The following is a 15,701-nucleotide window of genomic DNA, read 5'->3' on the forward strand; positions in this document are numbered from 1 at the left end:
GATGTGTGATCCTGGACTGGAACCTGGATAGAAAGAAATCAGCGGTAAGTGACATTTAGACGATTGGGGAAAATTTGAATATTAAGTGGATAGCATATAATTATATGAAGTTAAAATTTCCAAGTGTGCTAATTGCAGCATTGGATATGTTGGAGAATATCCTCACTTCTAGGGGCCATATGCCGACATACGTAAGGGTGTAGTCTTATAAGGTCTGCTGCTACCTCTGAAACGGCTCAGCAGAGAGAGACTGAGGTGGGGGGGGTGCACTCACGCGCAAATATGGTGAAGCATTAACAATCAGTGGATCTAGAGGGAGGGCGTCATGTTATTCATTGTGCTTTTCTTGCAAGTTTCCTACGGGTTGAAATTTTTTTCAAAATAAAAAATTGGGAAAAAATTATTCAGTTCTCTAGTCAAATAATCAAATTATCTACCAAGGGAAACCATCAGGCTGGTCTCAGACTTCTCTGAACACCCAGAAGACCACACCTACAGAGTTCTCCAGGAACAATAGTGTTACCCGGGTATTATTCCTGGCCTAGATGGTCAAGGATAGAGGCAACAGATAGGCAGTGGTTTTCACTCTTGAAAGAACCCTACATAAAAGAAATAAAAATAGCACGATCAATGGAAATCCAGTCCACTTAGAAGTGAACCAAATAGAGAACTCAGGAATCGAAATTCTATGAATATTCACTTAAATAAACAACACTAAATAACCAAGAGAATTACAGTTATGCTATAGAATGTGATTGTTATCCACCTGGACAATTTAAAAATAATACTATAACAAAAACTGGGAAGTAGTGAGAAAATGAGAGGGAGTGTGAGAATGCCAATGTTTTTGGTTTTTTTTTTTTTTTTAATGGAGGTACTGGGTATTGAATCCAGGACTTCGCTCATGCTACGCACATACTCTACCACTGAGCTATACTCTCCCCCTGAAGAGTGCCAGTGTTCTTACGTTTCAAAGCAGTGAGTCATTTGAACTTAAAATTGAAAGGCAGTGAGAAAACGAACCTCTTAATATTTTGCATAATCTTTCTTATAACCTTAGAAAAGGGTCTTTTAAGAAGAAATTTCTTACAGATGATGAACATTTATTTGAAACTCAACAATTTCTTTATTATATTTACATCAATGTCTTTTTATTCTAGTAAATCCAAATAAAATTAAATTCAATACTTTAAAAATAGCACGATCCTATTTTGAAATAATTATTTTATTTTTCTGTATGTATATATCTAGAGAGAGATGTCTGGAATAATAGTTTCTCTATGATGATGGCATTAATGTCTGGGTGGTAGAATTTTAGATGACATTTAAACTTTTATCTTTGTGCTTTTCTGCATTGTTTCAGTTATTTATAACATATCATTTTAACAAAAGTAATAGTTGTTAAGCTTTTTAAAAAACAAATACAAAATGCCAAAATTTAATCCAAGATAGTGGGAAGATGAGTGATTATGAATTTCTTCTTTGTGCTTTATTCTCAGTTTTTAAAGTTAAATAAATTACAAAAAGTAGTTACAAAAGTACTAAAGAAAAAAAAAAAAGGTGAATCTGACCTTAAAGTGGGAATGACCTTCCTAAGCATGTAGAAATTGGAAACCTTAAATTTAAGAAGTTTTAACAACATGAAAGTTATACAATTCTGAATATAAAGAAAAACAACAACAAAAACTCAGCATAAACAAATTGAAGGATAAATGAAAAATTGGGGGAAAAGTATATGCTACTGAGATGGAAAACCCTAGACAATTGTCTCTTAACTTCTAGTCCTTCTCCTTTTTGCTTTTCCTATATCCTTTTCATTCCATCCGTTCATTCATTCATCCATCCATCATTTATGGAGCATCTAGGTTCTGGAGCCAAGTCAGACAAAATACACAGTTCCTACCCTCAAGGCATGCTCTCTGCCTTTCCTTCCCACACCTCTGGGTATGGACTCTATTCTGTCCCTGTCAAGAGTGGGAAGTACCTCATGACACTTATACTTGAAGAAGGATCAGGATACGCTAAGGGAATGTGAAAACGAAACTCAGCCAGGCTTTCGTGATTGGAGCCTCAGATTCCCTTGGGTATCACAGCAGGGCCTGAAGACTGGACTCTGATCTTCTGTCTTTCACACAGACGCAGAACCAGATTGTCTACTTCATTCGCCGGGCACCGGTTCCCATCACTCCAGACAACTTTGAGGCAACTGTACAGTTTGGAACAGTGCGGGGCTCCTATATCCCAGCCCTGCTTCGGCTGCTCAATGGCGTCTTTGCCCCTCAGATCTTTACAAACACAACCTGGCCTGAGAGCATTCGAAATCATTTTGCTTCTCACCTGCACAGGTTCTTGGCCTGCCTGACAGGTAAGCGGAAAGTCTAGAGTGTCCACTTTCTCCCTAGTCCCCACCAACAGTAGAGTGAGTGAGGCAGGTGGAAGAGTGATCCTGGATGCTTGAGTTGCTTGGCACAGAGTAGGTACTCCGTGTGTGTTTGTTGAATGACTGAAACGGGGTACAGAGTTTGCCTTCTAATCCTGCTGTAGAACAGTTGGCCAGACCTGCTCAGAGTTGGAAATTTCAAAGACTGCATGTGGGGTGAGGGGAGATGGAGGTGGTGCAGGGCAGCAGGGGAGTACGCGTGTCATAGAAGAGAGTATTGAGGGCATGATATAGATCTGTGATTTTATTTTATGACTGTCTCTTATTATATCTCAGTGGAGTTTCCCTCTTGCTTTCTGTCATTTTCCTGCTTGATATCAAAAAAGCCTGAGTCATGGTTTCTCCTGCCTGCTCTCCTGAAATGCATATACTTCCTGGGCCCCAGATCATCCACCACGATTGGAACTGGGGTGGCATAAACTCATCGCCCTCTGTGAACTCCCACGGTCCTTCCCTTTTCCTTAGATACTCGGTACAAACTGGAGGGGCACACTGTCCTCTACATCCCGACAGAGGCCATGAACATGAAGCCTGAGGTGGTGGTTAAGGACAAAGAGCTGGTGCAGCGGCTAGAGAGTGAGTGGCTGGCATTGCCCGTGTGTCGGGGATCCTAGGGGAGAGGAAAGGGGGCCGCCCAGAGGCTGGGACAGCAGTGGGGTTAGGAGGGCTCTGGAGGGGGTAGAGGGAAGGACACAATTGGGGAGCACTGCAAAAAAATGCAGGAGGTTTTGTCCTCTCCCTGGCAGCTTCCGTGGTCCACTGGACAAGGCAGATAAAGGAGGTGCTCAGTGCCCAGGAGTCTGTGGAGACAGGAGAAAATTTAGGCCCTTTGGAGGAGATTGAATTCTGGCGCAACCGATGCATGGACCTGTCTGGCATCAGTAAACAGCTGGTGAAGCAGGGAGTGAAACACATTGAGTCCATCCTGCACCTAGCCAAGTCCTCCTACCTGGCGCCCTTTATGAAGCTGGCCCAGCAGATCCAGGTTCGTGAGTGGGTCAAAGAATGGAGGCTGGGCAGAAAGTGGACAGTGGTTGAGACAATATAAGGTACTAAGAAGAGAGAGCCAACACAATCATCGAAGGCAAAGATAGATCCATCCAGTGTTTGGGCTTGTGCTTGTGGGAGGGAGAGTATAAAAGTAGTAGAACCCAAGGTCCCAAGGAGCTTATAGTTTAGTTAGGGAGACACCTAGTTACTCAACAAGTGTACCACATTGAGTTCCCTCTCTGGGCCCAAACCCTACAATCCAGCTGAGAAATAAGACTTACATAAAAGAGATGACTAGATGGGCTGGGGTCAAGGGCAAACCCATGTAGGTCAGCCAGAAGAGCTGCAAGACAAACACTTAAAAAATTTTTTTGGTAGAGTAGGAACAGCTGATTATGTTAGTGCTGGAGACACACAGAAGATTGGCGTGACTTGTAGAACACAGAGAGAGAGGCCCTCTCTTCCTATGGGTGTTTGAAGCTAGGAATTAACAGATGGAGCCACAGCGAGGTGGGGAAGAATAAAACCCAGGTAGAGAACGGGGAAGGGATGGGAGTCATGTCCCATTGGTTGATCAACAACTATTGAGGGTCTCTTTTGTGCAAAGCTCTGAATTCAACTGGAGAAACTAGAGGAACAGACACAAAACCTGAGCTTGGTGAATTCCCAGCCTAGTGGGGGAGGTGGAACCCACACATGAGAAAAGACATAAAACTACTTTCAAAGAAACTAGTAAGTGCATAAAAATAGGTGTGTATAGATTCTGATCCTGAAGGGCTGCGGAGACCTGAGGTGACTGGCACTAGGTAGGGTAGGTTGGGAACGCTTCCCAGGAGAGGCCAGTCAGGAGGGGGTTCCAGAGGGATCGAAAGCACTCACTTTGATCCCGTTCTTCCCAGTGGGTAAGTCTCCTCTTGGTTTCCCTTTACTACCAGGACGGCTTTCGTCAAGCCCAGTCAAACCTGACTTTTTTGTCGATCCTGAAGGAACCTTACCAGGAACTGGCTTACGTGCGGCCTAAGGACATCTCTGGTAAACTCCCCAGGTTGATCAGTCTCATCCGTATCATCTGGGTCAACTCTCCCCACTACAACACTCGGGAGAGACTGACCTCCCTCTTCCGAAAGGTGTGTGTCTGCAGAGGGTAGGACGGAGGGTTTTACGGGGATGGCCACGTTGATAGAACTCAGATTTCTGGAGAAGGTGAAGAAATTCTGATTCGCTGACCAGAGGATCGGTGGTGGAGAGGTAGTGAGGAGGGCCTTTCAGGCCGACAGAGACAAAAGGCTTTTGCGCACATAGTCCACTTTAGTGATGCTCAGCACTGGGGCCTGGGCTGGAAGTTTTTGCTTCCAGGTGGAAGGAGTCTAGGCAGGAAGAGAGGCTTTGTGAAGAGGCCTGGTTGGAGCACAGGGAGGAGGGCAGGAAGGACAGACTCCCAGGCTGAGCTGTAAAGGAGGGGGAAGACCCTCTCCTCCTCATTTCCAAAGATGGAGCTTGCAGTGGGTGAGAGGCAGACTTAGGAAGGAACACCGGCTTCTGAGGAGAAAGACCCGGCCCATTTCATCAGGGTGACCGACTCAAAGAGTAGGGGAAATGGCGCTGAGCTGAGCGCTGGCAGGGAAGCGCAGCTGCAGAGCAGGGGGTGGAGGTGGAGCCTGGAGGACCAGCGGCAAGCTGGGTATCAGGAACCCGATCAAGAGGTAGGAAGCTGAGACCTGAGGTGGGGTCCAGGGGGTGCCGGGGGGTGTGTGCAATCAGGACTGTGAGTTGACGCTGTTGGGACCCTTTCTGCAGATGAGCAATGAGATCATCCGCTTATGCTGCCGTGCCATCTCCCTGGACCGGATCTTTGAGGGCTTTGTCATTTCCAGCAAGGAGGACCTACAGGGCTGCATTTCCTGCTGTCACGCCTGGAAAGATCACTACCTACGGGCTGCCCAGATGCACACCCAGTACGACGTGCCTCCCCAGAATTGCATGTGTGACCCCTCATCATTCCCGTAGAGGGTAGATTCTGACTCCTTCTGCTTGCAGTTTAAGGCTATGGGTTATATTCTTCTAGAGTTTTCGCAAGAGTCCAAGTTTCCTCTCTGAATATAGATATTCTAGCTCCTAGCCCTAGGTTCTCCTAACTCTTATAACCTCTTCTCCTTGATCCCAAGAATCCCCCCTGGTCTTTTCCTCCTTTCTTGCCCCTAAAGTCTAAAATTCCATTATGTGCAAACCTTCTCCCAGAACAGAGATGCTTTGTCTCCTCTCGGTTCACCTCACCTTGTGTCTCTTCTCTCAGGGCTCAGGAAAATTGTTTTTTAGGGTTTCATTTTCTAAGGCTCCCCCTGAACCAGGACCCCCAGTGCCAGCCTGGTACAGGCAGGTTGATACCTCGTGTTCCTGCTTCTGACCGGTCAGTGTTTCTCCTACACAGGTTCTCCAACTGGGGCTGGGTCCTGGACCAGACCAGCATATTCGCCCAGGTCGATGCCTTTGTACAACGCTGCAAGGACCTTATCGAGGTGGGGAGACTGTCAGGGAAGGAGACTCAAAGCCAGCAGCAGAGGCTCCAGAATCCCTGTCCAGGAGCTGGGGGAGCTGGGGCTCAGGCTACACGTGGGACTTGCTGCTTTGGCTCTTCTCGCCTGACCCTGTGCCGGACCACCATCCCGTGTTTTGAGGCTTTTGCCTGTTACCGCTGCCTTAGTATCTCATGTTTCATGCTACAGCTAAAATTCACCTCGGTAGCCCCTTGCGTCTGGTTGGTCCTCCTTAGTTCTTAGACATTTTAAGCTAAACCAAAGAGCACAGGACTGACAAGTTCAAAAAGGAGGGCAGGTAGCCTCACGCTGACTTCTTTGCAGGTGTGTGACTGTCAGTACCATTTTGCCCGCTGGGAGGATGGCAAGCAAGGTCCCCTTCCCTGCTTCTTTGGCGCCCAGGGGCCCCAGATAGCACGGAACTTGCTGGAGATCGAGGACATCTTTCATAAAAACCTGCATGTGCTGCGAGCTGTTCGCGGGGGCATCCTGGACGTCAAGAACACCTCTTGGCATGAGGACTACAACAGGTGACAGCATTACAGCTGCCCCCACCCCAGGTAGAGCAGAGGTTGCAAAACAAGAGCAGGAGGAGTGGCCAGAGTGTACCCAGGGAGGCGGTGGAGGTGACAGGTCAGGGATGGGGAGGGCAAGGTGGGGAGCAGCTCGAGAAAGGAGGTGGTTCCTCAGACTCAGGGTTCCAGAGTCAGCCTTTCTGGGCTTGGATGCTGGTTCTGCCACAGACTAGTTATGTGACTCTGGGCAAATTGTTCTACCAGTTGGAGTATAAAATAACGGTTAGGGAGAAAGCTTACCTCATTGCGTTGTTTTGAGGAATAAATGGATGAATGCATGTAAAGCTCATAGTCAGTGGCTGGCACCTAGGAAGCCGTCAGGACATCCGGCGTGGTGGTCTTACTCAGGGGATGTACTTGGGGTCAGGTGAGGGCACCCAGTCTCAACATGTCTCTAACGGTGCAGGTTCCGAGCTGGAGTCAAGGACCTGGAGGTGATGACTCAGAACTTGATCACTTCCGCCTTCGAGTTAGTCCGCGACGTGGAGCACGGGGTGCTCCTGCTGGACACCTTCCACAGGCTTGCAACCCGAGAGGTGCCGCCGCGGGCCTGCTTCCTCCACCCGCTAATTCTCTTGCCTCTCCTGGTCCTTCCAGCACCATCCAACCTCCGTTCACTCTCTCTCCCGTGTCCTCAGTTGCCTCTTTTCTTCCCGCGGTTCCCCGAGTGCCGGGATGGCTAGGGCGCGGGACTCCCACAGCCGGGTGTAGCTTTTCCCCAGGAGGAGTCGTTGGAGGCAACCGCATCCCCGGGGCTTGTTGTCACCTTCCGCTTCTTTGTCAGGTCATCAAGCGAACATACGACAAGAAGGCGGTGGATCTCTACGTGTTGTTCAATAGCGAACTGGCCCTCGTGAACCGCGAGCTGAGCAAGAAGTGGCCATACCTGGAGCCCTACATGGCCCAGCATTCCGGGCAAGCGCACTGGGTGCGGATCCTGCGGCGGCGCATCGATAGAGTCATGAACGTAAGCCTGGCCTTGTCCGGAACTTGTTGTCGGGGAGGCCGCAGAGTTCGCAGGCTGAGCCCACAGCTGGGAGGGTCGGGGCTGGTGCTGGGAGTCTCCCTGGAGAGGTTTCCTGACCCGAGGCGGGGTCGGACCAGAGGGCCGGCAGACGTTGCCGTCTGCGCTGAGGAAGGGCTCCTAATAGTTTTCGACCTTGTGCCTCTTAAATCCTTCACCTCCTATCACTGACTTCCTTTTCTTTTTTTCTTGAGCTGAATCTCTGTGCTCCTCTTTCTTCTTTTCGACTCCCTTTCTCATCGTGCCTTGGTCTCTTCCTCTCACCCTTCTTTTTGGCCCCACTTTTGAGGAGTGAGAATCAGTCTCCGTGGCGAGCCTTACGCATACCGTTGTGTGTATGTGGCCTCAGGGAGATGGTAACACAGACGAATTTGGCAAGTAGACTCCGACCATCTCTGCTTTTCCCCCTCAGTGTCTTTCCAACGCCCATTTCCTGCCCCACATTGGGACTGGAGAGGAGACTGTCCACACCTATCAGCAGATGGTTCAGGCCATTGATGAACTGGTTCGAAAAACCTTCCAAGACTGGACATCAACTCTGGACAAGGACTGCATTCGGCGGCTGGATACACCATTGCTACGAATCAACCAGGAGAAGGCGGGCATGCTGGACGTCAACTTTGACAAGTACGAGACCCACCCTGACTCCCTCTCCCTTGGTTTGTCCTGTCTTGGGTGCCGTCTAGTTCCCCAACCCTCCCAAGAGGTTAACTTCCATCTCTTGGTTTCTGTCTATTCTTCTAACTCTCTCTTATCCTGTAATATGTTTACTATCACTTCTTAATTTTAATTTCACAGTTGATCTTCCCCAAAAAGCCTGATTAGAAAAAGAAAAACCCCAGTAACCTACTAGACCAGTGATGTAGGTGTCCTGCCACTAGATGGCTGTGATGGTTCAGCAAAATCATCCAAACCACGAGCCACCGAGGGGGCTCACCTGAGACGGCTCGCCTGAGACTTGCTGGGGCTGTCAGACCATGCCCTCTCTTACAGCTTTATAATCATGACATTTTCATATTACAATTATTTTAAATTTAATTAATTCATTTATTAGTTATTCAAAAGTATGCCCTGAGTGCCTTCTGTGTGCTAAGAAGTGAGGTGGACACAGGTGATGGACACAATGGGAGTCCCTGCCCTCTGTTACTCTACCCTGGAGCCCTGCCTCTTTTCTATATAAGATGCAGAAGAAGGAGGGGCGGGTATAGCGCAAGTGGTAGTGCGCATGCTTAGCATGCACAAGGTCCTGGGTTCAATCCCCGGCACCTCCTCTAAAAACAAACAAACAAACATAATTACTCTCCCAAAAAAACTTAAAAAAAAAAAGATACAGAAGAGGGAAATAAAGAGGGAACTGTGTAAGGCAACCATCTCCAGAGATTACAAACCTGATGACAGTTTTTCCCGAATCGGAAGGAAATAACCTCCTACTTGAATGTTTTTGGCTCCCTCTTGTCGTCATCTAGGCCCTATAATAAGAGTCACTTCCCACGCTTCTGGGTTTTTGCTACTAGAATTGGCTTTAATTCATGGACTGTCCTTATCTGTTGTGGCAAATGTGGAAGGGGCTTTGCCAGAGAAGACCTGTGTGGAGACGGAGTCTGAGTCAGAGAGACTGAGTGTGCCTGTCCTGGGAGCTGAAGGCAGCCTCACCAGGGGGAGATGACCATTATGTTTGAGGAAGAAAGCAAAAGAACCGAGATGGAGAAACAGGGCCGAGTGTCAGGTCAGAGGGGTGAAGGGAAGGGCAGCAGCGAGGAGGACAGAGATGCGAGGAGCCCCGGGGGAACAGGAAGCAGTTGATAAGCAGAACGTGAAGAAGAGGGTAAGAGGTTTGAGATAAGCCTTTGACCAGGGAGGCATGTCGAGATCTGTGTTGATAGGGTTTGTGGTTTGTTGAGGAATGGCCAAGTAGGATCATAGAAAAATAGCCTCATAAATCAACAATAAGATTTTGAAGAGATGGAAGACTAGGGCAGGATGACCCAGCTATGATGTTTGCAAGAGTATAATGGGCTTGAATCTGTGAGGCACATGCTCCCTTCAAGCTGGGTTCTCCCAAAGGTACTATGTTTGGAGAGACACCTGGACATGCTTGGGATAATATGAGTATTGTTAACTCGGAGCCCTTTTCCCCTGAATTAAAGGATCATATTCAAAGAACAGAATTTTATTAAACATCAATGACCGATATTTACATTTGAAGTAGGAGAGAAAACAAGAGCTGAGGTAAAGAGAGGCCATAGGTCAGCACTGGTTGGTGGCTACTTCCTTCTAATCCTCGGGACCAGCCAGTGAGAGTGAATAAAGCGTGAGCTTCTGTGCCCCGCAGACTAGAGTTTGAAGCCTGGAGCTTTTTTGCCATGTGACCCCAGGCAAATACTGCATTTCTCGGAGCCTGAGTTTCCTCATCTACTTAAAAAATCTTTTCCTGAGAGGTGGTCAGGAGTCACGATGACACATATCAAAGTCCTCGCAAAGAATGAACAATCAAGAAACATCATCTTCCCTCCAGAAAAATTGCCTTTGTGAACTTGGTGAACACAGTATTTCTAAAACAAATTTAGCAAGGTGATATAATAGTTTTAATTTTTAAAACATTTCCACCTTTTAGAAGGGGTAATATATGCATGTTCTAAAATTCAAAAGTCATACCAGGGCTGAGGATGAAAAATCTCCCTCCACTGCTGTCCCCCAGTGACTCAATTTCTCTCTGCACAAACGGTCAAGGTTACCATTGTGTAACAGCCCAGGGATAAGAGTGTATGTCTATCTAAGTATCCTTTTTAATATAAATAGTAGCATACTGTACACGCTGTTCTATACATTTCACCTGTTCTCAAAATGATTTAATTTTCCATCATAAAATTCTTGATCATTTTAGAAAATTGCAAAATGCAGAAAAATAGACGAAAGAAAAAAATTCGCCCAAAGATAACCATTCTCATTCTTAATGATTTGGTGTTTTTATTTTTATCACCCACTCCCATTTCATATGGTTGGTTTTCTTTAATTTTTTAAGATCTTTTTTAATTTTTAAATTGAAATTACGAAAAGAGGTGCATGCTCACTGCAAAAAAAGAAAAAAATCATATAGAAGTATATAAAGGAAAAAGTGCAAATCCAGCACACAGCCTCACTTCTTAGAGGCAGCCATGATTACCATGTAATCAAAACTACACACTGCATGCATAAAACAGGATCCCACTCTAAACAGTATTTTTGAAACTTGCTTTTCTTAAAGGTTAGCACTCTGTGTGGGAAGTCTTCCATTCTATACGTACAGAACCACATAATTATTTTTCATGGCTTATAGCATCCCATAGTTTGGCTGAACTGTAATTCAACCAACCAACCTACTGTTGGTGGACTTAGAAGCTGTGCAGTTTCTATAAGGTTCCTGAATATTCTGTGCTGGAGGCTTTCAGCTGGGCTTTCTGCGTCTGGTTCCCTTCCCCCCAACAGCGGTGTGTCCACCTGACGGTTAAGATTAGTGCCCCAGGTAGCCAGGGTAAACTTCAGAGGCAACTCGTGTCTGCTGTGATCATCTCTTGTTGAGGGACACAACAGATATTTATCTCAAACTCTGTTTGCATAATCTTTATAGTAGAGCTTAACAAGGCAACTTCGGGCCAAGTATTTACAGCCTGGGTTTAACTGAAACCCAGATAATGGCTAAAACACTTCTTCCAGAAAGAAGAGGTGCCCCTGTCCTTTGGCAGTTGTTTTCTAGAGAGATCTGTTATAAGCTGCTTTACATTTTTGTGGTTTTAAGATAAAACTGCCTCAATCCAGTAAGTAATGTATGGGGGGGGAAAAAAAACCCAGGATCACAGGAAAGGATTTTGAAAAGTCTGGGCTCATTAAACCAGTAAAGACATCCAAGACAGTTTCAGCTTTTCCAAAACATATGAATTCTCCAGAGAGGGGCAGATAACTTTATCAGGTTTACTTTTTTCTGTTCATGCTCTAGATAAGATCTTGAAATAAGCATGCTCTTCAAATGTCCTGATTGTCCTCAGAATTACCTGACTCTCCCCTAATTCTAGGAGCCTTCCAGTCCCTAATAATACCTATTTTATCTCACAAGAGGTTCTGTTATCCCACCTTATATCCCAAATATTTGAACTCTGAGGTCCAAATTGGCTTTTACCACGTTTTACAGCCAGATCAGCTTTATAGATTGCACTTAACACAAACATATTCCAGATGTCTTCTGTAACCTGGCTGAAAAGAGTTGTGTTATCGTTGTGTATGTAGCAGACTCTTCTGTTCAGTGGGACTTCTTCGGAGAAGGACAGGGGACGCTGGCGTCTGTCCGTGTTTTGCATCTAGGGCTTCCTCTTCCTCCTTTTCTCCTGATCTGACAGCACCTTGTCCATCAGGTCAGTTCATTCTGGGCTGTCAGCACTAAAAGTCATCCAGCTTCACTACCCTGCCTCTATTGTCCAACTGCTTGTCTGAGGATAAGTCAGAAAATATTTTACAAGAACAATCCCCCAGTCTGATTTTTAAAACAAAATTCACTTTGTCAATAGAATCAATTTGAATTCTAGAAATGTGTTGACAAACTTCTAGCCAAGATTGAGCATCATTGTGAGAAAAGGTCCTCGCATGGCTGTCAGCTCAACCTCAGGAAGGTATTTTCCAAATTCATCATGTTGACTGACAATTAATATTCGATAATTTGCCTTAAAGTTATTTTGAAAAATCTTGGCATGATGAGAAAATGAAGAAACATTTTGGTTCCCACTGGATAGTGTACATACCCAAGTGGGCTTGCCAAGATGTTTACAGAGTCAAATTCAAGGACTCCAGTTTGAAGAACATATGAGAATATGTTTATGCCACTAGAAATGTGCCCATATATATTCACCCCCTCCATCCTCCCAGTATAGCTATCACACAATTTTTGATTAAATTGATATTCAGTGTTTTTCTTAATGACTTTGTTAGCATTGGTTGCTGCTGAGCCAAGTAATTTTCTGTTGTTCTAGTTCTTTCCTTTCTAGTACAATGTTTGCTCTTTTTGGAATGAATAATTATCTCACTATTTTGTTAGCACTCTGTTCCCTATCGTTAATTCTTCCAGACCAACCAATAAAGCCCATTTGAATATTTTCCCTCGCAATCTGACTTGTCAGGCAGGTTACTGGTTTCATATTCTTCTTAGCGCTCTCCCTCCTGGAATTCCCTTGTAACTCTTGCTTCAGTCTGACTGGTTGGTTTTGAGGTGGCCCTGGGACTCCCCTGAACCTCTTTTCTTGTTTTATTTCCTATTTCCTTTGTCTTCCTCTTTCTTGGTTAATGCCCTTGTTTTGATGGAGTGCATTCTTTAGTAGTTTTCCAAGAAATGGTGCATAGGAGATACATTTTTTGAGTTCTTGCATGATTGAGAACTGTTTCTGCCTTACACGTGTTGGTCATTTGACCGGATTTGGAATTCTTGATTAAAAGTAATTTTCCCTTGTTTTGGCTGCTCCCTTTTACTTTGGAAGCTTTCCTTAAATGTCTCGTAATCCACGGTTCATTTCGTATTTGAGAGAGCCTTACTCACTTTGAAGAATTTTGACACAGTTTCAAAAATAATTCGTATTTTAGTGGAGATCTTCAAGGTTTGAAAAAACAGCTTTTCTTCTTCCACAATCTCTTAAAGCATATATCACAAATAAATGAGCACTTGGAAAGAGTTTCCTTCATTGGAAGATTCCTGTCCAATAAAGGTGAAAAACTTGAAATGTGATATTATTTCCCATTTGTTAATTTAGTGCTTGCCCGCATGTAAGGGAGCTGCAGGGGAAGTGGATTTTTTTTGCTGAGTCTCCAGTGCCTCAACGAATGGGATTGTTAAAGGATCCTGGAGAGAGAAGGGTACTTCTGCTGAAGGGCAGAGCTAATAAGAAGAGGACTGTGGTTCAGAAGCCAGGGAGTGTGTCTGAGGCAGGTGGAGAGGAGTCCACCAGGATGTTAAGACCTGTAGAGGGATCAGGGAGGATGGGGCTGAGGAGGTTCTTGGGGTTTAGTTACAAGACATCCTACAAGAAGTCCTAGACAAGCTTGATGCTAGCAGATTTAGAGGGTAAGATGGGAGCCAGCTCTCAGGGGATTGAAGCATGGGAGGAAAGGAAAGGAAGGGGATTCCGGAGGATGATTCTTTAAATAAGATAAGCTAGAAAAGGTGTGTGATGCCTGTAGGGGGATATTGGAGTCGGGGAAAGGCTGGGTTTTATTTTTGTTTTAAGATTGTGGAAACTTGGCCATATTTAAATATTGATGGGAAGGAACAAATAGGTTGAGGGTGGAGGAGAGGTGCAGAAGGTGGCATCTGAAGGAGGGAACCGGATAGAAAAACAGAGCCCAGGAAGAGGGGCTGGCCTTGGGTGGTAGGAAGGCCTCTTCTGTTGTCAGTGGGAGAAATCATAGTGTGGAGACAGGTATGTTCCTAAGTTTTACAGCAGGGACATCATGGAATTCTCTTGCTTGATGGCTTTGGATTTCTGTGATGGAGAAGGTGAGGCTTTCTGCAGAGAGGGGGAGGGGCAGATCAGGTTTGAGATAGCAGAGGATTTGCAAACAGTCACCGTGAGAACAGGAGGGACAGCAGATTGGGGAAACCCCAGGGATGCAGTCTGGAGAGGCCAGCTGGGACCGGAGACCTTGAACGTGCAGCGGGCTAATCTATGTGGTCGTTTAACCTACAGTCCTGCTCAGCCACCTTCACATGGGCTCAGCTGGGCGGACAGTGCTTTAGCCAGGGTGGGGATTTTGCCAGGTGGCTTAGACTAAGGAACGAGGCGAAAGAGGGAGGATTGGCAAGAGAGCAATGAAAGTGGGCAAGGTCTGCGGAGAAGGTGGTAGGGAGGCAGGGAGGTAGGGAAAGGGGACAAGTAGGCAGGAAGAAAGACCAGGGGTTATGCCCTGAAGGTCCAATGGGATCAAAGAACAGGTAGACTGGGAGGACTTGAGTGCAGGTGGTGGAATCAGGGGAGGAAACTGGGCTCAGGAAGGAGCTGTCTGCTGTCTGCGTGGTTATCTCAGAGATGGTGGTGGAACATGAATTCCGCAGTGTGGCCGCTGGAATGAGGAGGAGGTCACTGGGTGGGAGGCGGCAAGGGATGCTCTGGATGCAGGCCACATACGCAGCTTAAATTTTCTCTTCTTTTTCAAAAATTTATTTTTATTTTTATTTATTTGGGGTTTTTTGGGGGAGGGGCTAATTACGTTCATTTACTCATTCATTTAGTATTATTATTTTTTTAATGGAAGTACTGGGGATTGAACCCAGGACCTTGTGAATGCTAAACATGCGCTCTACCGACTCAGTTATCTGGTATTGCGTTTAATTAAGGAAAAAGAAACTAGTGAAATTAATTTTAATATTCAGCCCAGTATTCCCCAAATATTATCATGCCAACATGGAATCATATAAAAAATTATCCACGGAGAGTTTTCCATTCTCTTTTTCATGCAAAGTCCTCTCTGCCTTCCATCTTTGTGTCTTTTTCTCTACTTTCTGAGGGATTTCTGTCAACTTTATCTTATATCTTTCTTTTGATTTTAAAATTTTCTGCTCTCGTTTTTAACTTTCAAGAGCTCTCATGGTGGCCCGATTATAGCATCTTGTTTCTGTTTCACAGATGCTCTTTTGTCTCTTATCTCTGTCTGAGGATGTTCTATGTGGTTTTGTTGGTTTTTCTTTTTGGGGTGGGCCATCTCCTTTCTGCACAACCTCTGTCCCCTCTCATTCCCTTCTGGTGGCTTTTTTCTGTTTGTTTTGACTCCCACCTTCTGTGCTGGGAAAGACAGAGGCCAGTGTTCTATGATCCTTGGTTGCCTGTCCATATTTAAGGGTCGGGGGCTAGACAGCTGACTGACAGCTGTGCTGAGCAGGAGCGGGGGCTTCTCAACTGGGAGCCTCACTGCAGGCTTGTCAGGGTGGGCTGCTTCCTGGGGACTCCTGAGGTCATCATCCTCAGGACTTTCAAATGTAGGCTGGTCAGAGGTCACAGAAAACCATCTTTCCAACCTTGTTCTGGAGAGTGTAGGTCCAGCTGCCAGAGTGCTGGTTTCTGGGTGGGAAAGGAAGGCTGGGGTGGGGGTGGGGGTCTTAACATCCAGTGTGTACATGTCACTCAATA

The 15,701-nt window shown here is 45.9% G+C and overlaps 1 protein-coding gene across 1 annotated transcript in view; it reads left to right on the forward strand.

Annotated features, from left to right (window-relative positions):
* Nucleotides 1–15,701, forward strand: part of DNAH2 (dynein axonemal heavy chain 2) — an 81,507-nt gene that overhangs the window by 12,515 nt on the left and 53,291 nt on the right. Inside the window, exons 5-12 of the mRNA XM_032498694.1 lie at nt 2,137–2,365; nt 2,906–3,016; nt 3,187–3,425; nt 4,366–4,557; nt 6,289–6,494; nt 6,946–7,075; nt 7,324–7,506; nt 7,976–8,190. Of these exons, the coding sequence (XP_032354585.1) occupies nt 2,137–2,365; nt 2,906–3,016; nt 3,187–3,425; nt 4,366–4,557; nt 6,289–6,494; nt 6,946–7,075; nt 7,324–7,506; nt 7,976–8,190 (1,505 nt within the window). The remainder of the gene's footprint in view (nt 1–2,136; nt 2,366–2,905; nt 3,017–3,186; nt 3,426–4,365; nt 4,558–6,288; nt 6,495–6,945; nt 7,076–7,323; nt 7,507–7,975; nt 8,191–15,701) is intronic.

The sequence above is a fragment of the Camelus ferus genome, chromosome 16, assembly GCF_009834535.1.
Source record: "Camelus ferus isolate YT-003-E chromosome 16, BCGSAC_Cfer_1.0, whole genome shotgun sequence".
Taxonomy (NCBI): domain Eukaryota; kingdom Metazoa; phylum Chordata; class Mammalia; order Artiodactyla; family Camelidae; genus Camelus; species Camelus ferus.